The sequence below is a fragment of the Rhodamnia argentea genome, chromosome 2 (assembly GCF_020921035.1).
Source record: "Rhodamnia argentea isolate NSW1041297 chromosome 2, ASM2092103v1, whole genome shotgun sequence".
NCBI classification, from domain to species: domain Eukaryota; kingdom Viridiplantae; phylum Streptophyta; class Magnoliopsida; order Myrtales; family Myrtaceae; genus Rhodamnia; species Rhodamnia argentea.
Genome location: NC_063151.1, coordinates 2355116 through 2379206, shown reverse-complemented (window position 1 = coordinate 2379206; position 24091 = coordinate 2355116). Strand labels below are relative to the sequence as shown.

Sequence of the window (24091 nt, the reverse complement as noted above, 5' to 3'; positions counted from 1 at the left end):
TGTTTTCCGAATAAACGAAAACTAATTGCTTTCCTTAAAGTGAGTTTCATGATGAATATTTTCATTATCATAAATTTTTCAGTAAAACAAACGTAGCATAAATCGCAAACTCCCTCTGGTAGGAGTGATCGGTCCAAGTTCTCAAATTTTGAAACTCGAAACCTACCATGTCACAGGTTCCATGGTCGATTCTACAGCCTACTCAAGTTTCACATGTATTTTTAATTGAACAGTTGCAATGAATCATCACATCTAATGATCTTCATTTGTTTCTACAATCTATCGACTACAACACAAGAAAAATATAAACAATTAACAAAGTAAAAGCTTCAATCATGGACTTTATTGAATATAGAAGCTCCAACTAGTGGTTCCAGATTACACTTATAGTAAAAATAAAATGCAATAATACAGGATCGCGCAAAGGCTTAAAATAAGAAAAATACAAAGACTTGTTCCAAGTCTACATGGAATCGTCTGTCAGAATTGGTTCCCCAATTATTAGAACCCGATACCTACCGTGTATACCCTATAATCTGGAATTGGACCGGTTCCCACCGGTCCAATTCTCCAATTCTATATTTTACCTTAGAACCATACTCAACCCTAACCTCTGTCTCCAAATCAAATGGTACAACTAATGCCTTGATGCTTGCACCATCACATCATAAAGAATATGGGTGAGCATGGTTCCAAGATATGTATACTAGGTTTCGGGTTTTAAAATTCGAGGAATCCATTTCAACGGTAGCTTCTAGGTTTTAGGTAAGTGAAACATGTAACCTATGACAAGTTTTTGCGTTTTCTTGATTCATGCCTTTGCGGGATCCCGCGACATTCCATGACTCTAATAATGAGTGTGTAATTTGAAATCACTAGCCCGAGCTTTCATTTTCAGCAATATTTATGACCAATACTTTCATTTTGTTAATGGTTCATATGTATTTGTGTATCTAAATATGAATGGTGGGAAATGGACAGTAACAACAAATGGTGATCATTAAAGATGATGATTCATTGAAATCGATCTATTAAGAATACAGGTGGAACCCGGGTAGATCCTAGAACCTATGACAAGGTAAGTTCCAAGTTTCAAAGTATGGAGGGTAGATTTTATATTCCAAAAAATGAGGAATCTATCTCGATAGGTAGATTTAAGATTCCAAGTGGAGCCAATATGAAATTTGAAATCGCTTATCCCTAAAGAAGTACTTTAGGAGTAGCAAGTTAGGGCGCGCATGGCAATACTTCTGCTTCAGAAATCAACTTGTGGCTAAAAGTTGATTTTTTTACTTCTGCTTATGAGCAGAAGTTGATTTATGATTAGAGAAAGGCGTTTGATAACATGAAAAAAGTTTTGCTTTTGGAATAGAAATTCGTTTAATAATGGTTGAAAATTTCTACTAACGGAACATTATTAACAAAAGATCTTCTATGAAAAAATATTGATTCTAACGTAAAATGCATTTTTTCAAGAAAAGTAAAATATAAATACTAATGAATTTACATATAATTTGTCATTTAATTATTTATGCAAATGGGAACCAATTTTAAGGGAAAAACTATATTAATGAGTACGGTTCCCTTTCGATTCTCCACCAAGACTAAAGCTTTTAGTTGCAGTTCGTTATACTTCCGTTTCTCATCTCTCGAAAACCAATGCTACCATCGATGAGTGAAACCTTGAAATTTCGTTGCCAAGCTGCAACCACACCCACCCGCCATGCACCGCCACATCTCAAACCCACTTTGCCCCTTGTTGTTCGTGGTGATTTGGACGCCTTCTGCTACTCATTTCGAAAAACAAAGAGCCACCCACAAACCTTTGACCTCGGGCGACTCGGACCTAGAAACCCCGTCACAAACAGAGATCCGACGCCACTACATGAGCCACCATTCCCGGCTAACCATCGAGCCCGAGCATTTGGGGGTTATTTCATCCATTTTAATGCTCATATTCACCGACAACCACCACCATCACCTTCCTAAAAATTTGGCGAGTTGCCCCAACTCAACCGTATCGTCGCCAACCTCTACACGCACTCTCATGCACCACCTTCGCTCTATGTTTGTGAAATCCACAGCCTAGTGGTCTCCTTGACATTGACTCAATGATTCAGAACCTATTCCGACCGGCCAAGAGATCATGTTCTTCGTGCCATTGTTCGACTTGTTTCTGGTCCATTCACCGAACAATTTGTTGATATATTCACCAAGACACATTGCGATTGTTTCCACTTGATCCGCTAAACATACTATTGATATCTTCGCTAAGACACATCCACTTGGGTGTTTTAAGAGATTTTATGTATTACTCTTAATTGATTCTGATTGATTGTGATTAATATTTTGCTGGGTTACATTGTCATTCGGACATAATCTTCATTTATAAATTATATATTTTTGTTGCTACTTTTCTCAAATTTGCCTTTGGAAGGCATCGAGCTCGAGCCCCTAGAAGGTCAAGATAAAAACAATGCAACTCTTGAAATCTAATAAACTTTTCAAATTCAATTTTTGCTTGTTGTGTCGTCCCGTAATAGATCGGATTTTCCATATTATCTAAAGAAACTAACTATGTTCACTGTATTTTTTTCACGCAGCACGTGCGATATTTTGCTAGTGATAGTAAATAAAAAGAATTTGAGAAGACCAAAAATTAATAGCAGAGTTAGTTTAAAATCAAAAAAGAAAAATCCCAGTAGTTTTGGATGCTGACTTGTGACACAAGTAAGTAACCCAACGACTATGTATGTCACATCCTCTCAACCTCATTTCTCTCCAGTTCTCACGCCTTGCTCGAGGCTCACGTGAAATGGTGAGACTCGAATTCTCTCTTCTACTTCAATATGATCTCGAGAATGCAACCATTCCATTTCGATCTATTCGAGCACACATCGTGGTTCTATCATCTGTGATCCCGTTGATGAATGTACGTACAATGATGGCTTGTCGGTAGACATGGCGATGGGTCGGTTTGGGCCCTCGTGGGGCGATTACGCTTAGAAGGAAATTCGGAACAAGTCGGTTCCAGGCCGGTTCCGAGTCGCCTTATAGCCGTTGGGCTAGCTCGGGCCGAAAAAAAAAGGGGCAAGGGGAGGGGGAAGAGCCACTGCTCTTTCCCCCAATGGCCCAATTTTGGGCAGTTGCATTGCAACGGCCGAATCCCCCCTCCCATTTTTTTTATTAATCAATTTATCCTAAATTCTCTATAAGTACCATTCCTCCCTTTTCATTTTTTTTTTTCATAATTTCTCTCAAATTCTCTCAATCTCGGCTCAATTCTCTCAATTTTCTTAATCGACTTTCCGCTCAATTCTCCGGAAAAAAAAATGGCAAGTGGAAGCGGAGCCGGTGATAAGGGAAAGAGCCCGATGGAGATGGGGGAATCCCATTATCTTCAACCTCATGATCAATATGATTCTCGTAAGTTTACATGTTGGGTAGACGCCGATGATAATATCAACTATATTTCCAACGTCGAGCATATCACAACGCAAGAAAGTTTTCATCCTCCTCCCGGTATCGAAGAAACGTCGACAACAAAGGAGCCGGAACGGTAGGCCCGAGAGAGTACATCCAACTTATGGCAACACTTCGCCAAGGTACATGTAGGCGGAGACAAATATAAGATAAACTGTAAATATTGTACGAAATCATACAATTTTAATAAAGGAGATGGCTATGGAATATACCGTCGGCATTTGACGTAAAAACATGCAACGCAAATGGGGATTGACACCGACCAACAACAAATTTTCGAGTACGTCAATCCTAACACTTCTCTTTTATTTCGTTATAGTGATGAAGTTTATAAAGAAACATTAGTTCAATATGTTGCCATTGAACATTTACCATTTACTACTGGTGAAAATTTTGGTTTGAATTTTTTGATAAACACTGCATGTACTACGCAAGCAAAATCTATTTGGAGAACTACTCTTAAATGCAAACTCTTAAACACTACATGTACTTCGTAAGTTTACATGTTGGGCAGACGCCGATGATAATATCAACTATATTTCCAATGTCAAGCATGTCCCATTGCAAGAAAGTCTTCATCTCCTATTGGCGTCGAAGAAAAGTCGACAGCAAAGGAGCCCGAACGGCACCCCGGGAGAGTACATTCAACTTATGGCAACACTTCAATAAAGTACATGTAAGCGGAGACAAGTATAAGATAAACCGTAAATATTGTACGAAATCATACAATTTTAATAATGGAGATGGCTATAGAACATACCATCGACATCCGACGCAAAAACATGCAACGCAAGCGGGAATCAACACCGATCAACAATAAATTTTCGGGTACGCCAATCCTAACACTTCTCCTTTATTTCGTTACAATAATGAAGTTTATAAAGAAACATTAGTTCAATGTGTTGCCATCGAACATTTACCGCTTATTATTGGTGAAAATTTTAGTTTGAATTTTCTAATAAACACTGCATGTACACCTAAAGCAAAACCCGTCCCGAGAACTACTCTTAAACGCAAACTTTTTAGGATTTATAAAAAAATATAAAAAGGGTTTGCAAAGCTTTTTTCCAGATTTAAATGGAGGTGTGTATATAGATAGCGACATTTGGAGTGATCCTTGGTAAATTCATTCTCATATGGGTATCACATGTTATTGGATAAGTGACGATTGTAACATTCAAAAAAGAGTACTTGTATTTCAAGTGTTTGATGAAAGGTATACGGCCAATAATATTTATAGAATAATTAGACAAGTTTTAGAAGAATATAATTTGATTAATAAAGTTCTTTCAGTTGGTTTTGATAATGCCACGTCAAATAACGCTTCCGTTCCGGAATTAAAAAATATTTGTAAACTCTTTTTTAGTGGACAATTTTTTCACATTAAATGTGCTTGGCATGTTTTAAATTTATATGTACAAGACGATTTACGAACTCTTGAGGCTTTTCTCATCCCAACAAAGGGAGCAATTAAATTTTTATGGAGTCGTCCCCAAGTTATGAAAGAATGTTGCAAATTTTGTAAAGCATATGCACAAAAACCAAAAAGATTTCCAAAAAATGTTCCAACTCGTTGGAATTCTACCTACGAGTAACTTCATTAATCTTTTGCCTATAAAGATTTATTATGTGCTTTTATTTCGAGTAATGTTTTCGAAATTAGTTTACTCCCGCAAGATTAGGTTGTTTGTAAAAGAAGAAGAAGATTTTTTTGAAATTTTTTAATGATGCAACTTATACTTTATCTGGTGTTTATTATCCTATTCCGTATTTATTTTTAATAGTGTGTTAACATTGCTAGTGTTTTTTTGTGAATATGAAAAAGATGCTCAATTAGCTCCGACTATTACAGCAATGAAAGCAAAATGGCCGCATTATTATGCATACATTCCTCTTGTGTATTTGGTTGATATTATTTTCAATCCACATACTAAATTAAATGGTTTGTATGATTATCTGAAGGATTATTATTATGATTGTTTAAATTTGAATGAAATAGTAGATATTAAAACTATACAAGAAGAGGTTAAAGACGCTATAGTAGCATTATATAATGAATTTTGTAGTAGATATGGTTTAGGTGATAGTTGATCTTTTTAACCTAGTGCCTCACAAAAGGAGGAGAGTGGTAGACTTAGTAGATGGTACAAAATGCTTATTAGTAGATAAAAAAGACAAAAGGGAGCAACATGTAATATTTTCGAATTAGAAAATTATTTAACCATTACCTTTGAGTTTCGCAATTCCGAATACAACACAGATTTCAAAATTCTAGAGTAATGGAAGACTCATTCAACTCAATTCTCGGTGCTCGCTCTCATCGCAAAACAAATATTAACAACCCATTCTTCAACGATTGCAGTTGAAGAAGCATTTAGTCTTGAGGGATTAATTTTGAACGACCGTCGTTTAAAATTAAATCCGGATCTTGTGGAGGTTTAAGCTTGTGTCGATGATTGGATGAATGCTAAATTTCGACAATAAGTGCTGGATCGAGATGACAAATTCTTCAATGATGATATTGGAGATACCACCGCCACGGGTACCACAATAGGTAGCGACGATTGACGATAAAGTAAGTTGGAATTATCAAAGGCAAAAGAACTCCGTGGGTTTTGATTTTTCTATCCCCAAGAAGAAATGTAATCGCTTAATGATAATTCACTAAGTTCAAACCCTTTCCTTCTTCCTTTTTTTTCCCCTCAAATTTGATTACAATGTACAATTTGATTATAATTTATTATTTTTTTATTTCATAATTTATTATTTAAAATTAAATTTAAAATTCGGAACAGGAACCGGCCTAGAACCGGGACTGCCTCTTCAAGGACCGGTTCTGATTCAAGCATAGCCGCAAACCGGAAACGGCGGTTCAAGGCCCATGGCCATGTCTAATTGTTGATACGTTTTAGATTCGAGCTCATTTGTAAATGCATCGATGGCAGATGGCTCACTAAAGCCATCAAAATCCAAACATTTTCCGGTCGTAGAACCTCGTTCTGAAGGTTGGGTTGTTCGGAGGTGTTTTTTCCGGTTCGCTGCACTACATGAAAGATGTATCTCTTTCTCCCTCCTAAGACCAACTGAAACACAGATACTTACTCCCTCCTAAGATCAATGTCTAGATACAATTTGTTTTCCAAGGTTTGTGCTTTAGAGCCTTTTGCTCTGTGTACTATTGACTAGGGGCTCAACCATGTCCCTGGCACTTCAATTTTGTATCTGCAGCAAGCCTTCATACTCACTCCGAGCTCGTGGCCGCAAGTTAAAAAAAATTGATAGCCCAAAGGCCAAGAAAGTACAACCAGCATACCCTTATCCTAACAACCACTATTACAACTCTCAAAAGTCATCAAGATTTACACACATGGATGGAAGGAACTGAGACAGTAAAGCGGCGAAACACCTCGCCTCCAGCCAGTATAAAGTTTCTGGAATCAAAACATGCAACTGGTACTCGAAAATCACTGAGTGAGCAGCTTTGAGTCGCATGCTACAATCTTAACCCGACCGACATCTTCCGGGGAGTCCTCGTTCTTGAAAACAGCGCCTTGTAGAATGAATGTCCACACGTTGTCGCAGAACCGGTACGTGTGCAGATGTCCCTGAACCAAAACATGAGAGAAGTTTGAAAAATATGTCAGTTTTCCTCTCACAGTGCTCACAGTTTGAACCTCTTCACCTCATAACTACATAGACAGTTTGACGGTTTGAACGCATACATTCAGAACACGCATATCTGCTAACTAGGCACAATTCTCCTTACTATAAGACCAGAAGCTCTGTGCTGACCTCAACAATCTCACAGCACTCTCAAGATATTTCTCAACTAAAGTGATGAAACGATGACAAATCTCCTACGAGTATTATTCATTAGGAGGCAGTATTTGGTGCATTAGGGCAAGCATTGATGTCCTTGGCTGCAGTCGTCCCATAAGTCACCGACCAAGACCGTTCAAAGTTGAAAATTTCTGTTTAGATGCATCCAATTAAGCCGATACGATAACCGGAACAAGCCAAACCCAAAAGGGACAACTACTTTCACTCAGATATCGAATGTTAAGTTACCTAAATATGAGGGGGCGTTGATTGTCGATGCTTATTTAATAAGATTTGGTATCTTTGACGGTGACATCAGTATATCGGTTTCTTATGAAATCTTAAATTGAAATATACAGATTTCTTTACAATCAGCGAATCCCCGAATACACGGTACAATTCACGCCTAACCCCTGAACACAGCGCCGACGCGTGCGTGTGGAGAAAATACTGTGATGATGATGATACCATCACAGTAAATGCCATATAAGCAACTAATTGAGCACAAACCATCCAGCTATTGAAACAAAAAAATCAAGACAGTACAAGCCATGCACTCCTGTCCTGCAAAGTATCATCTACCAGGATGTATGAGGCCAACCAACATGTAATTATCAAGTAACCAGTTGAGAAAAACCGAAATGAGAAACAATCATCCAACAATCAGTTAGAATTCCTCGAGGAACACTTTCATAAGAAACCTACTTCTACCGGACACCTTTTCAGAAGACAATCAAGGAAATTAAGGAATAGCACAGCATGATATTACGAGTGAATGTCGACAGGGACATGACAAAAAGAGACTTTTACCTTGATGGAGACCTTGCTCTTCACCTGGGTCTCCAGCGCCTCGGTCATGGACTAAAAAAGCACAGTTATCAGCTCAACACCGGCAGACAAATACAAAAACAAAAACAAAAAAGAAGAAGATCGAATCCAGATCCAGACCTTATCGAACTGGACGAGGACTTGAATGGCGAGCTCAGGGCTGAGAGTGCCGTTCGAGACCATCTCGTCCAAGGTCTCCGTCAGGCACATCCCGATCGTCGACCTCCGGTACAGCTCGAACGTTGCCATTCCCCTCGATCCGACCGATCTATCCGAAGAAATCAAAAAAGCAAAACCCCAGACAAATCGATTCAATTCGATTCGAGTCAATCTCAACCACAAACGACTCCGAAACTTCCACAACCCAAGACGAAAATGACAACCATGCGATACGGAAAAGGGTACGAACCGAACAGAGAGAAGATCGCGAACGATGCTTCAGCTGCTGAGAGCTCTCCGCTCGTCAATGGAGATTCCTAGGAAGAGAGAGGGAGACAGAATTGGGGCTTTTTATACCTAGATTCAAAGCGGAGAGGCATATATAGCAGGTGACGGATGAGGACGGGGGAGCGAATTGACCGGAATGCCCTCCATCGGCTCAAGCGGCAATTTTTTGATGGGCTTACGGCTGGATCGCAAAGCCCACTCGATAACATTTATCTGGATCCGGGTCAATTGGCCCACGGATACCCAGCAAGCAACGTGGCATCGACCACCGCCACGTACACGAATGCTGCGCTGACGTGGAAGACGCTAAGGAAGCCCAACACCCGAGACGCATGAAATGAAACTTCCCTGCTCTGCTCTGCCCGATCTTGCTTTGCTGCATCCATAGCGTGAGGAGGAGCAAAAGGAAAAAGGAGAAGCAGCAGAATCAGTAAGCCTCGCTCCGATGGACGAGATCGTCAGCTCATCACCACCGCAATTGCCAACGCCTCCTCCAAGCTCCAACGCCGCCACCGGCCGCAGCGCCGGGAGGGACCACCCAGGGACGTCGTCGGCGATCTCGCGCGCGAAGAAGGAGTGCTTGTCCTTCACCGTGTCGCTGCAGGAAGGTCTTCGCTACGTCAAAGCTCTTCTACTCGGCCAGGTAATAAATCAAAATCAGCTCCAGCCCAAAATCAAGAACCAAAGATTATGCGCGAGCAAGCGAGCGAATGGACCGATCGATTGCGGAAGTAACATGCGAATTGCCGTTGCGTTTCGTGTGGCAGGCGAAGAAGACGAGGGCGAGGAATGAGAGGGAAGCGGCCGAGGCCGATTTGTGGACGGCGAAGATGCAGGTGGACGCGGCCGACGCGGCCGAGGACGCCAAGAGACGAATTCACGATAAATCCGCTTGATTTCTTGATTAGTAGTTTGAGAGACAGTTAATTAATTAATTATTTTTTTTTGGTTCCTTGGGTTTTTCATTTCTAGTGATAACGGCTAGGCATATCCGCTTTTATTAAGTCACATCGATTAGGCAAGTTTATGTCAATAAATAATCAATGTGTTTTCTTTAGTGGTAAAGAACGTTAATGTGCTCTTTTTTTTCCTGGGGCACTCGATGATTTGAAAAAAATGAAAAAAAAAAAATTCTTTAAGATAAATTCAAGGCATAAAATTTATCCTGATTTAATTATAAATTAAGATTAAAGTTAAAGCAGAGGATTCTACGGTTAACATTGGTATGTGGAGAGGAATATGCATCACTGTATCACACCTCGATCAAAGCGAAATTTTTGGAGCAGGTCTAAAATCCAACGTTGTTCTTGTCATTAGGAGATGGAGGAGGGCCTTCGAAACGGATGTAGTCGTACATGATTCCTTGGAGAGGACTTGTGCTCATGGTTTGGGAGAGGAAGACTGTGTTGTCCCCGGCGGCGAGCTGGGCTCCGGGAATGTCGACGACATACGAGCGGTAAAGCCCGTGAATCCCGTGCCTGGCGATCGTGTTGTCGTGCCCGATCACGCCGCTCGAAAACAGAGGAGGGTTCGCCTGTGGGTCGTTGATTCGAACCTAAGAATATCGGAAAAAGAGCACGAGGCAAGGATTCAACGAGAGCGAAAAAGCGAACTATAAGTAATAGAAGGTGAAATTCTAAGGCGTTCGGCACGTGTCGGTACTTCTAATTGTGCCACATTGGCCGTGGCCAACGCCGGACGCAGCTTGTAAGTCTCGGACTGATGAACATCGTCGAGTTTGAACTTGATTTGCCATGTCGTTCCTTGGTACGTGCTATCATTGATCTTCCTGTAATTCAAATTTGACTAGAGTCAAATGTTGCCATGAGGTGTCAAAAAAAAAAAAAAACAATGTTGCCATGTACCAGGACCAAAGATTATGATGAGATAAAAGAGATGTTTACCTGGGAACCTGTGCGAAGAACCAATCTTTTCTATAATCACTAGCATCGATCGTATAGATCAAGTCATTGTCAGGATATAGTTCTGTGTACCTTTCCCATAATCCATACTGCCTAAACCTGCATGCGAAATGAGATATTAGCTCTCTTTAAAGTTATTCAAAGTACCTGTATTATTCCTATATCAGCAGCAAACTTCAAGCCTAATCAATTGGTCCTGGGGCAAATTGGTCCTAGAAAAAGCAAGCTCACCATTTTTTGGACAAAGACCTAGCGCACCATCCAAACTATTTTTCCGAAGAATGCGTCGGTTAGATGACTTGTTGTTAATCGACATGATTGAATGAAAAATTAAATGTTGAATTAGATACGACTTCGACCTTTTATTGACATTACGATGTCTTCCTCTTGAAGTAGCCGTGGGAGCCGCACTCACTGGTTTCAGGGATGGAATTTTGTTTGTTGCATGCGAACGCGATAATTTGTATGGTTTTACACGGGATTAATCACGATGAAAGTTCAAATTCTAAACACAAACATTATACAATTGGCTCTTGGGAGCTTACTTGTCAGGATGGTTGAGGTAGAGCCTGTTGATGTACTTCGGATCCGGGTCGGGCACATAGAACTCTGCCGCAGAACGATCAGGGATTCCAATCTCCCACAACGTGGGCCCATCCCTTGGAGGCTCATATACAAGATCCCCCACGTCGACTTGACAACCTAATGCACATTCCTCAGAGGGATTGTATGTGTATTTTAGTTTGTTCATAATATTCATCTCCATGTCAGTTTAATAAATTGATTGTAATTAGTAAAAATTAGTCATCACCTGGCGTTACGATAATCGCTCCGTCGTTTCGATAATCTCCAACGTAACAAGGCACCCACGCATAAATGTAATAGTCGCCGGTGCGTACGTTATTGATCGAGAAGTAACCATCCGAGTCGGCTTTTGTCCATAATTGATAACCCTGAGTAACGATTTAATAAGAACGAGTAAAATGGTATCCCTAATTCCAACTTTTTTTCATCAAAGCAATGAGGGGGGTAGATTAGCTTTTATTCTTTTGATGATAATATCTTCTTGTTCTCTATTCATTCACCTTGACTTCGGTTTGCCATGATCCGACTTCTCCCGGAGGTGCTAGTCCCACGTACGCCCCGTTTGCAGGGATTAAGGTTTCACTGATATACCTAAGGAGTAATTCGCAGTTCATTAAAAAGATAGATTGTGCATACGCAACTTAATGTACATCTATATCAAATCTATTTACATGACATTACACAGTTGTTGTGCACATAAGGTTGTTCTAAGTAAAACAAAAACCAGCACTAAAGTTCCGACCCTGCTGGTGTGGCTATATCGTTTCAGAAAGTCCGACATGGCGGCTAGTCTAAAAAGATGCCAATTGTCGGGCATGTTAAAATGGGTCATAAATCTGTCGCTTAACTCATATTTGATTTGTGAAGTTATTATATGGATTAGTTATGTGTAATAAATGGATCATAAATGAGTTAGGATGGTCAATCTCAACATAATATTAGTGTTAAATAAGTTCACAACTTAAATACACTTGACCCACCTCTATGACTATCTCTTCGCTCTCTTGCGACTTCACTCGATTTCGTGTTCGGTCTCTCTCGACGCTCTCAGCTCAGTTTGAGTATGGACTTTCTTAGATTTGATTAAATATGGAAGTGTTTTAGCAATATAAGCCGAATCGGATCGGATATGAGTTAAGTATGAGTTAGGTCACTAGATTTGTATTGCATAAAAAATAAATCATAACGGGCTACATGGGTCAATTTAGCAGGATCGTTTTCAACTAGATCTCGACCCCATGTGACCCGCCCACCCGTTTGATGAGTCTACCAATTGCATGTTTAATTAGCAAGAAAACGGGGAACTAATTACCTGTCTTGAATCATTAGCTTCCCACTGACGTAGCCCCGCTGATCTGAAGTCTGGTATTCCTCCGAGGCTGGGAAGGCATAAGGCCAGCTCTGGACTTCGCTCAACATCTGCAACAGTCCACAGTTTTTCTCAGGCGGCCGTCCGTCTGTAACTCTCGATTTCAAACTGAGAGAGAAAGGCGATTGTATAACGAGCTCCAACACGGTTCCCCCGATCGGTCAAATTGATCATTACCTGTTCCTTAGCATCGTCCCAAAGCTTGAGCGGATCGTCGGCTTTCGACGCGCAGTTGAGGTAGAAAAACACGGGTCCGAAGACCTTCTTCCACGGCTCTCCCGGCGCGAGCTTCAGCACCAAGTCCTCTCCTCCGTAGTGAGCACTCAGAAACATCTGGAGAAATGACATACGCTTGCATGTGAAGATCGAGTGTGAGTTAGGAAAGTGCAACGACCAGCAGGACAATCAGAGCTAGAAATCCGCGACTGAAAGTTGTCCACAAGAGTCAGAGAGAGTAACCTACGGCGAGGGTAATGGGGCCGACATGGGAGGTAAGGTTCTGTTTGAGGAGTCCGCCGGAGCGAAACTCGTTGCTCGGCGTAATTTGCCAGAATCCCACCGGGGGGTCGAAGCATATCCACCCGTGAACCTGGAGATCTTTGTTCTCGCACGAGTACTGGTACTTGTCATCCACCTGCAACCCAAATCACAACCTGAGAAGCATCTTTTAATTGGAGATGGACGTGCGAGTTAATGTTAGAAAAGTCGCACGCCGAAGAATTGATCTGGCATAATCAGTACATTTTAATTTACCCATAACTCATTAGTTTAAACTTTTCAGTAAAACTATGTAGGATCACTCTCAGGCTTCTCCCTATGTAAATGTACTAATAATGGCCGAACCCTGATCTAATATCTCCATAAAGCTGCAACACTTCATTACAACTTTTCGAAAGAGAGGGGCAGAGAGAGAGAGAAGGGAGTACCTCGCCTTTGAACTCCGGTTCGACAGGATTGACAAGAAGAACGGCTTCCGGAGTCGCCAAGGGCTGCCCTCTGCCGGGCAATCGGTCGTCGGGAAGCGGCATACATCTCTGTCTATTATCTCCCACCGCCATGTACTTAAACCTATCACGTAATCACCACCACCGCCACAACCCATCAAATTAATCAACATTATGAAGAAGCTAGAGGTAAAAAAAAAAAAAATAATCATCATCATAACGTGTGTACTAACTTATCCTTTCTGAGCTTGAACACAATCCTGGTCTGGGGAAGGTTGAAAGCAGGCCACTCCCCCGAGTGCTCGTAGATTCCGTAGGAGTAGAATCCTGAGCAATTCCGAAGCATAACGAACCTGGAAAAACACTTTGACGGAAGTTAATTTTTTCCTAAATCATGGTTTTTTATTTTTATTTTTTTGTGTTGTGACATGAAACTTACATAAAAAATCACACCTTTTGTCAATATTGAGGGGAACCATCGTGCCCTCTTTGGAGGAATCCCACATCCTCGTGAACGATATCTCCACTTGCTCATCGTTCTCCACTATCACGTCGAACTTCGTCGCGTTCATTCTGCACCACCAAAGCTTAAGAAGCATCGGACGGATAATTTATAGGAAAAGCATTTCTTTGGATTGAATGTAATTGCTTTTGTCAATCGCTAAATAAAGATGCATGACCAATCTAATACTTCCCAATATTGAGATCAAAGAGAAAATTGGTTTAAATTGATTTCCGAACGGGGTTAACATCAGTCATACGATGCAACGAGGCGGGAAAATGTGTACCTGTACTAGTTCTCTTTTCTTTAATGACGAGAAAGCTTATTTTGAGATTGAAAGTTTTAAACATTTTAATTGTCCAAAAAGTTTTAAATCTATTGTGCAGCAGTCAATTCAATTCTAAATCTTTCAATTGTGTCAATTTAGTCTTAAACCTTTTAATTATTTGCCAATTCAGTCATAGACCTTTTAATTATGCCAATTTAGTCCTAAGCTTCTTGAATTTTTGCCAATTTAATCCTAAACCTAGTATTTGGGTAACCGACTGAAAGAATTATATTGACAAATCATTAAAAATTTTAAGACTAAATTGACACCGGTAAAAGGTTTAGAACTGAATTAGCCGCCGTTTAAGACTAAATTGACATAACTGAAACATTTAGGACTAAATTAGCTGTATTACGATAAGTTTATGACTTCTTGGAAAAATTTTCTACCTCCAAACTCATGAATTTCCAACCATCCTTGAGTTACATAGGCTGAATATGATACTATTTTCGCTAGCGACACGAGGCACGGAATTTGTACTGTGCGCCAATTCGCAGATAAGTCCACCATATACTCCATAGGAATATCAATCCAAAAAAAAAAAAGAAATTGTGTTGATCGTCTTTCCGTAATAACAAGTATACTCGAAGTTAGCTCGATGCTCGAGTTTTTCATCAATGAATTTGATCGTGGAATGCATTGAAAATGAGTCACAATGATGCAATAACCAACACAACGGAAATGATAAGGAGGGCTGACCTATCGTCGGTGCCGGTCGTGCCAGCACTTCCTGCTTCACTCCATACGAGGTCCCAGTACCTGCAGACCATGAATAATCACTCGAAGAACCACGTTTCGGTCGGATTTGGCACGTTCGCAAAAATTGAGAGTTTATTTTTATTTCAGGACCCAGATTGATTCAACTATGTTTATCGACGCACCCTCTGTCGAATTCCTCGTTACGAACTTCAAGCAAGTTGCTGATGCCGTTGTATTTGATCCCGGTGATGAACCCCTCCGGTTTCGACACCGTCACTTGGACCATGCCATTGTCCATCACCACCTGCACATCGTCCATCGGAAAAGGAGGTCAACTACGAACCTTTGTCAACGCCGATTCATCTTGTGGGACGGAGACACTAGACTCCGGTCGCGGGATTGTCGGAACCGAAAACAATAATGACGATTTTGGGAGTTTGGAACACTTGAAAAAATAAAGAATGGAGGGAGAACTTATTGATTATTGAAAGGCAAATACTTTTGCTTCGAGGTGTCTAAACGCCTGAACTTCACAACCGTTATAGAGGTTGGTCGCACAATACCTAACGACATTAAATGAAGAAACAAAAGAAAGTCCACCAAAGCAAAAAAAAAAAAAAAAACCACACAAACTAAAAAGTCAAATAAAACAAACACTTGAAATTAAGACAATCGCAGTGGCCTTCTTTTTCTTTATTCTTCTTCGGTACCTCTCCTTCATTAATTGCAAATAGTTCCTCTTGTCTTCGGTCTTCTTCAGGCCCTTATCATGAATCAAGACTTTTTTCGAAAACCAACAACAATAATCCAGAACAGCAACTAACATGCTCAAATCTAATAATCAATTTTACATTATTCAAACAGGGATGGCCGTTGCAAGTCCGCCCCCAGCCAACAAGATTCGAAGCACGAATCGAGCAGATCTAGGGTAAATATCGTATTTCGGGTCGGCTGGGTAGAAACTCGGTCAGTTTCTTGGTGAGGTTTAGAATTTGCAAAATCACATTGATCAGGTTTAACGGGTACTATAGAAACCCGGGGATATCTTCTTCCGGATAAGATGGATTCTCCAACTTAAACTAGGTGCTAAGGAAATAACATGTCTAGATTTTGCATGCACGTAGAAGAAGTTGGCAGAGGACTCACAAGCTTATCCTGAACATTCAACCGCACCCTCTGGGACGACGAAGTACAGCCATCCCTTCCCATCTCACCACCATCTCGAGCAGTAAAAACATCCTGGTTCTCCATTTTTGCACTGAATCGAATGGGAAGAGAGGAAAGTATATGAAAAAAAAACTAGCTTGCGAGCTGGTTTTCTGGGCAAAAGATCTCTAGTAACATGATGTAAGAGATACTGTAAGCTCGTGGAGACCTTCACGGGCTTATAAGAATGGCTGTCTTCTCTAGCTTGTTTTCTTGAAGTAGAAAGCAAGCAATGCTTCTTTTTTTTTCATCAGAGTCGCTTTTATTTACTTCACTCGGTCGCCACTACTGTTTGGTGGCTTTATGGAAACTGAGGCGTGCAAGGATAGACATCTCTGTAGATGCCAAATCCGGAGAATACCGTGGTTTATGTCGTGATGATGTTATTAATTGCTCTTGTTAGAGGACTTAAGTTCTTGCAAAGGATTGCATAAATGCATGGAAAGGAAACCCTGGCATGAGGTAATTGGCACGTCGAGACTTCGATCCATGTTGTCTTTGAAATGAGAATTTTAATTTCATCGGTGAAGTCTCCCGGACATTGGAACCATCTTAAGCTTTTAAGCTCTAGTCTGACACAATGCAGACATAAGGAAGTAGAGTTGACAGGAGGTGCTTCGCGATGGTGGCCCCGACCCTCTTGTCATCACGGCTGCCGTTCGATAAAGACAAGTACATATGGTGTGAATTTGTGACAGCAAGTCTTGCCGACAGGGCATCACTTGACTACTCGGGCGTATTCGGCATGATCTTAACCGTTAACTTCTCCAAATTTGGTTTTTGAAACTCAAAATATCAGATTATAGCGTCAAGACGACGGGGACCACTTATTTTCTAGAAACGAACAAGTATACATAAAGCCATAATTGCTTTGATCTCGATCTTAATACACATATATAGTCACAGTAGAATGAGGCATAATTGGCGGGTTTCATCGACGCAGCGCTTAAGAAAACTTAGCTGCTAAGAGTTGGTTTTCATGTGATTGGTGGAAAAGATATGGCCTCTCTCTCTCTGAACTTGACATGCCACATTGTTCGTCGTAGACTGAGTTTCAAACTGTGATCAAGACAAACCGCTGAACTAGATGCCGTTCATGTACTAATCCCTCAGTGATCGTCGAGGTAAATATGGATGAATTGTTGCAAGGTCATCGTTGAATGATTCACGAAAAAATCATGACCATCGTATTTATGTTATCTGAAAAGAACGACTATGTTGGCTCCACTACGACAGCTTTGATCTTGTAATGGATCTAAATGTAAAGCAAAGACTAAAATCTGTATGTAGAATTGGAAGATGGAGGTGCCTCGAGGCGAATGTAGTCGTACATTATCCCCTGAAAAGGGCTTTCGCTTCCTATTTGTGTGAGGAAGACGGTGTTCTCGCCCTTGACCAGTCCGGTGCCTGGTACGTCGACTGAGAAAAGCCAATACAGCCCGTGAATCCCGTGTCTTGCGATTGTGTTGTCCCTACCGATCACGCCGCTCGAGAATAAAGGAGAGCTTGCATTTGCGTCGTTGATCCTTACCTTCAGGCAGAGAACGCGATGAATAGAAGTACTACGATGGAGCATCTTTTCTTTAAGTTGAGGCTGATTAAAATTCAGTAGGGCTAAGCTTAGCATACCTGCAGCTCGGAAATGTGAGCGGTCGCAAGAGCCAATTGCAACTTATAGGTTCCAGTATGATCGATGCTGTAAATTGTGAATTTGATTTGCCAAGTAGTTCCATTGTATGTGTTATTTCCTGTTTCTCTGTGACACAGGATAATGTTCAGCTGATGAGTTATGTTAGGCACAGAATGCTTTTACATCAAAATCAGATGAACCACCTGGGATTTTTTGAAAAGTAAGTGTTAACAACAATTGTTTTGCCTGTTTCTTTCACTTTGAATTAGGTCCACCTAATCATTTTGCATTCCAAGATAAAGCAAGCCGTGCTTCCGCCGGCTGCTATTATAAGATGCTTATTGCGTGTCGTTCATGCATCTTGAAACTTCCATGAATGAGAAAACAAAGAATGGAGACTGAATATGAATTCAAAACCTGGTAACTTGAGCAAAGAACCAATCCTTCCTGTAGTCGCTCGTCCCAACTGAGTATATCAAATCTTCATGTGGATATAACTCTGTATATCTTTGCCACAGCCCATACTGTCTAAACCTGGTTGATGGTAAATCAAATGTCAGCTCTCCTAGGCCAAGAAAGGGCAGAGAGAGAGAGAGAGAGAGAGATCATATGGCTTTGAACATGACTGACCTATCAGGATGATTAATGTAGAGTGGGTTAATGTATTGTAGGTCGGGATCAGGAACGTAATACTCTGAAGCAGTACGGTCAGGGATGCCTATTTCCCACAATGTCGGGCCACTTCTTGGAGGCTCATACACAAGTTCGCCAACGTCGAAATCAGAAGCTGCTTGTCGACATGTATTAATCAATGTTAGTTGTTGGAAAACAGAAGAAACTAACAGTCATATCCAAACAAGAAAGCATATACCTGCTGATATCGTAACGTTTTTCTCGTATTTGTAGTCTCCGATGAAACCTGGAACCCAAGCAAAGAGATTGTATTGGCCAGGAACAATACCGCTGATGGAGAAATTTCCCCCTTCGTCTGTTCTAGTCCAAAATTGATATCCCTAGTAAGGGGAGATTAATTTGTTATATGGCCAGAACTCTCTGTAACTTCATTCTCCATTAATCACTAAAATGGACTGCATTAACAAAAACAGATCTAGGGCTCGTAGAAACTCTAGAACAGCTTCACATAGCCCTGGTAGGTGCCTGTATATACAGAAATGAAGAATCACCTTGGTTTCTCTTTGCCACGACCCAACGTCTCCAGGCGGTGCCAAGCCCACATAAGCACCATTTGCCTTTATGTGTTCCTCACTAATGTATCTGGACGATCATCGATTTTATTAGTTGATCAGACGCGCATAGAGAAAATGGGCACCATTTTCCATTAAGCATTCTGGGTGCATTTGGCATGAAGGTAAGAGAAGTAACCACCTGTCTAGCACGAGTAGTCGACCAGTCACATTGCCCCTTTGACTGGGCTGCACATAATCCTCTGAAGCCGGGAATTTGTACGGCCAGCTTTCGGTTTCAACAAGTAACTACCGATAAAATCAAGTTAAACTCTGCGCACAGGAAGAATAGACAAAATTTGATAAGTTAGTGTATTGAAGGTGTTCATGCCAAACCTGCTCTTTTGCATCCATCCAAAGAGAGCGCGGGTCTTTTCCATCCAACATAGAGTTAACGTGGATGAAAACCGGGCCGTAGACTTTCTTCCACGGCTCGTTCGGTCCAAACTTCATTGTCAGGTCGACTCCAGAGTAATGAGCACTGACAAAAACCTTAGGGATTCGAATTTGAGAAAGCAAAAAGAGATTGGTAAATGTGTTCATTGTACTTTGTCACCAAGCAAAGAGAATAATCAATGTAACTTTGGAGTGATCAATAGAGGCTCCAACTAATGATTTTAGTGTCATCTAGGTAAGAGAAACCGAGATTGCTTCTTCTAGTGTCTTAGATTTAGGAGGAGAGCTATTTACATTAAGGGATGTCGGGCCAACATGAGATGTTAGAAACTGCTTCACGGGTCCACCACTGCAGAACTCATAGCTTGGTGTGATCTGCCAGACCCCGATGGGAGGATCCGTGCTAATCCAACCATGGACCCGGATGTCTTTGCTGTCACATGAGTACTCATACTTATCATCCACCTGCAATGACCAACGATACACTCTCAAATGGTCATCACTGCCGGCGATCTTCATTTTCGCTTCCTGAAGCTGATCCTTTAATAAGTAAAACGATTGCCAGATCAGAAGAAACTACCTCTCCTTCATACTCTGGTTCCTCCGGATTAATGAGCCGAACTGCCTCAGGATAGGCCAGGACTTGCCCTCTGTCAGGCAATCTATCATCTGGAAGGGGCATATATCTTTGCCTATTATCTGCTATCGCCATATAATGAAACCTAGGCACATCATGAAACTCATTCAAAAATTAGTTCAGTCTGTTGGACTCCTCCACCATCAGGTCCATTTTCTTCATTTCGAGTACTTTAGACTTTTGGAAAAATGTTAGGGACATGTAACCTTGTTGAAATAATTTAGAGGCAGGAGACATACTTGTCCTTTCTAAGCTTGAGCACAGTCCTTGTGTTATCAATGACGAAAGCAGGCCATTCTGCTAAGTGTTCGTAAACTGCATACGTGTAGAGGCCTGAAGATCCACAAAGCATCACATACCTAACAGATCACCATTCATATTATCACCACCTGACGTGTAGATTTCCCAAAAACACAACATGCTAACATTAGAAGGCGACGGCGTACCTCTTGTCTATATTTACTGGAACTACCTCACCCTCAAGCGACAAGTTCCACATTCTAGTGAACGAGAGTTCAACCTGCTCATCGTTTTCCACTACAACCTCAAACTTTGTGCCATCAAGCCTGCATAAAGTGCAGTTTTACTTGTCACATAGCAGCAGCTGCAAACATTTATAAATGGAACTTAACATCTTGATTTTGACATACCTCTTTAGATGTGTACTCAAGGGTCACAAGAAATTTACTGACAAAAATTACTTTAGCTGGTTGAGGTTGAAAATAAAAGGTTTTTGTCTTGGTGTACGGACAACTACAAGAATGATGTTAAAATCGGCAGTTCCAAAAGAATGGGTCATCTGTGGTACCATTTGTCCTCTCAGATGAATGCTTAAACGGTTTTATAAACACTTTTAGGGCTCAAGTTGTTGAGTTGCTTACTACATTTACATAGCTTTCATATAATTCAGCTGAGTCTTCATTGCGGGCTACATAGTGACATTGTGGTGCCAGAGTTAATGTCTGATCAAATTAAATGTCACCTGCAACTTCGACAGAAGTGAAGTTGAGCAGAGAGGATGGCGAGATAACATACCTATCGAGTTTACCCTTTGTTTTGTTACTTTCCAGAGGACTCCAAACCACATCCCAGTACCTACACATTCCAGTGAAATAAGTCAAGTGTACCATTGAACGACAAACAGGAGGATTGAAGCAAGAAGCAGCAATTCAACTAGTTTTTTTGTGTATTTGTGAAACTTTAACTAATAATAGTTGAAGAATAAGAGGAATACTAAGACTCATCTACTAAGTTGATTTATTATATGATGTGGCACTCTGTTAAATGGTTATTTAAGTTAGTGGTCCATTTAAACACTCATCAGGAATCTGCCACATACTAAGTAGGTATATTGGTAGAACAACATATGTGGCATTATTTATTATGTAAGACTGGGCCAAAAACCAGCAAATGAGGAATCCTCTTCCGAAACTCAAAGTATACTCGGTACAAGTATGTTCGATATATTTAACACAAATACGACTGGAACTGATCTTAAAACTTTAACGCCAACTGATAATTTGTAAAGGCTAACAATGCTGAGGCAAAAGAAAGAGTGGCCTTTAGATATGCCGAGGTTCTGGTTAGTTGCAGATTGTCGCTGATGACATCACAAGATAGACAAGTATGACTTGGTATGATTTTCTTTGGAGGATGGTCTGTTTACTTTTGGTCTTGCATGTTTTCTCGCATCCATGATTACAAAAGAAGCATTAACCATGTCTGTGTCTACAGACATCTTCAACTAGCCCTTAAGTGCACCATACTGGACCTATGCTTCATCAACTAGGTCAACTTTTGAGTTGTTTCTTGAAGCCTTATCTAGAGCAAACTGACAGAAGTAACCACTAGCGAAAAAAATAAAGGAATCACAAGGAGGAGATTTCTGCCCTTTTGCTATAGTTTCTGTGTTATAAGCTCCCAGTTTGATAAGGATTCAAGAAGTGATTTATAGGATTCCTTTTCTTCTTTTTGTGGATTTCTCTGACTCCAGTCAAAGAAGCAAATGATCAACTAAACATCCCTGCAATCTAATATGGTGTTAAAGATGAGCTTGTCATAATATACTAAAATTGGTATGGAGCGTTCAATGCTGATATACTGAAATTCCATAAACAAACAAGACACATAAAAACATCATCCTCAAATTTTGATGCTGTTATCGAGTGTAAGACCACTTGCTTCGATGATCCATGAAGTTATTCCTTTACTAATTCTCGCTAAACAACCTAAGAATTTATCTAGTGCTTCAAAAAGTGAAGAACTCAAGACATCAACAATCATATACCCTCTGTCAAATTCGCCGTTTAGTTCTTCGAGTAAATTGTCGACGCCATTGTACTGTATTCCAGTAACACTTCCCTCTGGATTCGACAAAGTAACTTGGAGGATACCATTATCCATGACCACCTGCAAAGCACTTGATCAGGGTATTGGAAAAGAAAGACCTTTCAGATGGAAAACAACTTACTTATGCAATGACATGCTTGTGATTCAATCAATCACAAGATTGCTCTTCTTTTGCTGAACAAAAGAATGAATCTCTCTCTCTCTCTGCAGTCTACCCCCTATAGAGGTCCTGAACTTGATGACTATTGCTCCAAAGCAGCTTTTTCCATCTACTAATGCCAACTTTAAAGGACAACATCATCAAAATCTACTGACTTTTGAACTAAAATGTCTTCTCTCTAATAATATGGTGCATATAGCAGAGTGCACCCAAATGAAAAAAAAAAAAAAAAAATGAAACACAGATAAAGAATTGAAAGCAAAAAAGAAATCTCATACATATTTATCTCGAACTTGGACTCGAACCGCCCCAGAGGGTGGTGTGGAGGGTCCAGGTCCATTAGCCTCATGATCTCCATCTCCAGCTTCTCCAACATGTCGCACAACATCAACCTTGGTTCTTCTGACACACAGACCATGGACCAGAAATGCAGAGAAAAAAATCAGAAAAAGAGGAGTTCTCACAGAACCCATCATTCATCAAATGTGATGAGCAAAGAAAAAAAAATAGAGAAGATTTTCATAGGTAGGCATACCTGCTTGGGGAGTTGATGAGAATGTATAAGTGGGTGTGCGTTTTGGTAGGAACATTAACCTCCAAAAGTCACAAAAGGGATGACTGCTGGAGTTTCCTTGAAACGGAGGACAAGGGATTATCTTCCTTTCTTTGCTTCTCTACTTCCTACCTCTGCTTCTTCTTCCTCTTCTGCATAATCTCTCTCGTGACTTTGAGTGACGACGAGATCATTGTCTTTTATCGTTTCCTTCCTTATTTTGTGAGTGTTCTTTCCTTTGTCGTCACCTTTTTGTTGGGTTCTGGTGCGGGGACATGTTCTGAGGTTGTCCGCCGGCGGAAGGAGTCAACATGTGATGTGAGAAAAAGGCCTATTAAAGAAAAGAAGAGAGGAAGTGGTACGAAGTTGGAAGGGAATCATGTTCAAGTTGAATAGCGACAGAACGTCGGTTACACCAAAAGTCACTCATATTGAATTCACTTTTTGTCTATTGCCTTGCCCCCCTCCACCAACCGAGCAACCACCAGACCAGATAATACTGAAAAAGTCTTTAAGGAATGCGCCGTATTCCTTTGTGCTCACGGAAATAATAGGTAAAAATTATTCAAAAAATCCTGAACTTATTATATTTTTGCCTATTTAGTCTTAAACCTTTAATTATGTCAATTTTTTTTTGTCGAAAATTGTGTCAATTAAGTTCTAAATATTTTCACGTTTTGTCAATTGAGTTCATCCGGCCAATTTTGACTGGAAATTATTGACGTGGATAATTTTTTTCATTTCTCTTCTTTTCCTTTTTCCTTTTTCTTTTTCTGTTCTTCCCTTCGGTAGATTAGGCGAGGGCCATCCTTCGCCAGATTACGCGAGGGCAACCCTCGCCTAAGGTTAGTGAGCTCCACTATCCATCGACAAGGCTTGGCAATGGTCGGCGACCATCGCCACCCTTTCCGGCCACATTTGAAAAAAAAAAAAAAATTGTTCACGTTAATGCCGATTGTTCAAGTAGGACGGTTGATGTCAATGTCAACG

General features: G+C 40.6%; 4 protein-coding genes across 6 annotated transcripts; 1 reads left to right on the top strand and 3 right to left on the bottom strand.

The window, feature by feature from the left end:
- Window positions 1-6782: 6782 nt before the first annotated feature.
- Window positions 6783-8696, bottom strand: LOC115749899 (transcription initiation factor IIA subunit 2). The gene is made up of 4 exons (XM_030686923.2): window positions 8540-8696; window positions 8251-8398; window positions 8113-8163; window positions 6783-7088 (listed from the first exon to the last, which is right to left on the bottom strand). Exons 2-4 carry the CDS (start codon window positions 8377-8379, stop codon window positions 6948-6950), a joined length of 321 nt encoding a protein of 106 aa, XP_030542783.1. The 5' UTR covers window positions 8380-8398; window positions 8540-8696; the 3' UTR covers window positions 6783-6947.
- A 255-nt stretch (window positions 8697-8951) lies between these two features.
- On the top strand, window positions 8952-9642 carry LOC115749898. The gene is made up of 2 exons (XM_030686922.2): window positions 8952-9220; window positions 9345-9642. Exons 1-2 carry the CDS (start codon window positions 9023-9025, stop codon window positions 9471-9473), a joined length of 327 nt encoding a protein of 108 aa, XP_030542782.1. The 5' UTR covers window positions 8952-9022; the 3' UTR covers window positions 9474-9642.
- A 168-nt stretch (window positions 9643-9810) lies between these two features.
- LOC115749893 (probable rhamnogalacturonate lyase B) lies at window positions 9811-16275 on the bottom strand. Of its 3 annotated transcripts, XM_030686914.2 has the most exons (15): window positions 16073-16275; window positions 15109-15230; window positions 14927-14986; window positions 13851-13970; window positions 13631-13750; window positions 13380-13521; window positions 12917-13087; window positions 12631-12786; window positions 12397-12503; window positions 11585-11675; window positions 11311-11452; window positions 11045-11201; window positions 10482-10598; window positions 10240-10366; window positions 9811-10132 (listed from the first exon to the last, which is right to left on the bottom strand). In XM_030686914.2, exons 1-15 carry the CDS (start codon window positions 16175-16177, stop codon window positions 9866-9868), a joined length of 2004 nt encoding a protein of 667 aa, XP_030542774.2. In that variant the 5' UTR covers window positions 16178-16275; the 3' UTR covers window positions 9811-9865. The 3 variants fall into 3 exon arrangements, with proteins under 3 accessions (XP_030542774.2, XP_048131125.1, XP_048131126.1); XM_048275168.1 differs by lacking the exon at window positions 9811-10132 and having other exon boundaries at window positions 10301-10395; window positions 10431-10598; window positions 12397-12509; XM_048275169.1 differs by lacking the exon at window positions 9811-10132 and having other exon boundaries at window positions 10306-10395; window positions 10431-10598.
- A 1018-nt stretch (window positions 16276-17293) lies between these two features.
- LOC115749892 (rhamnogalacturonate lyase-like) lies at window positions 17294-23063 on the bottom strand. The gene is made up of 15 exons (XM_030686912.1): window positions 22827-23063; window positions 22327-22448; window positions 21075-21134; window positions 20486-20605; window positions 20279-20398; window positions 19983-20124; window positions 19697-19867; window positions 19343-19498; window positions 19149-19255; window positions 18947-19037; window positions 18634-18775; window positions 18393-18549; window positions 18180-18296; window positions 17762-17888; window positions 17294-17663 (listed from the first exon to the last, which is right to left on the bottom strand). The coding sequence occupies exons 1-15, from the start codon at window positions 23022-23024 to the stop codon at window positions 17406-17408; spliced, it is 2088 nt and encodes a 695-aa protein (XP_030542772.1). The 5' UTR covers window positions 23025-23063; the 3' UTR covers window positions 17294-17405.
- Window positions 23064-24091: the final 1028 nt, after the last annotated feature.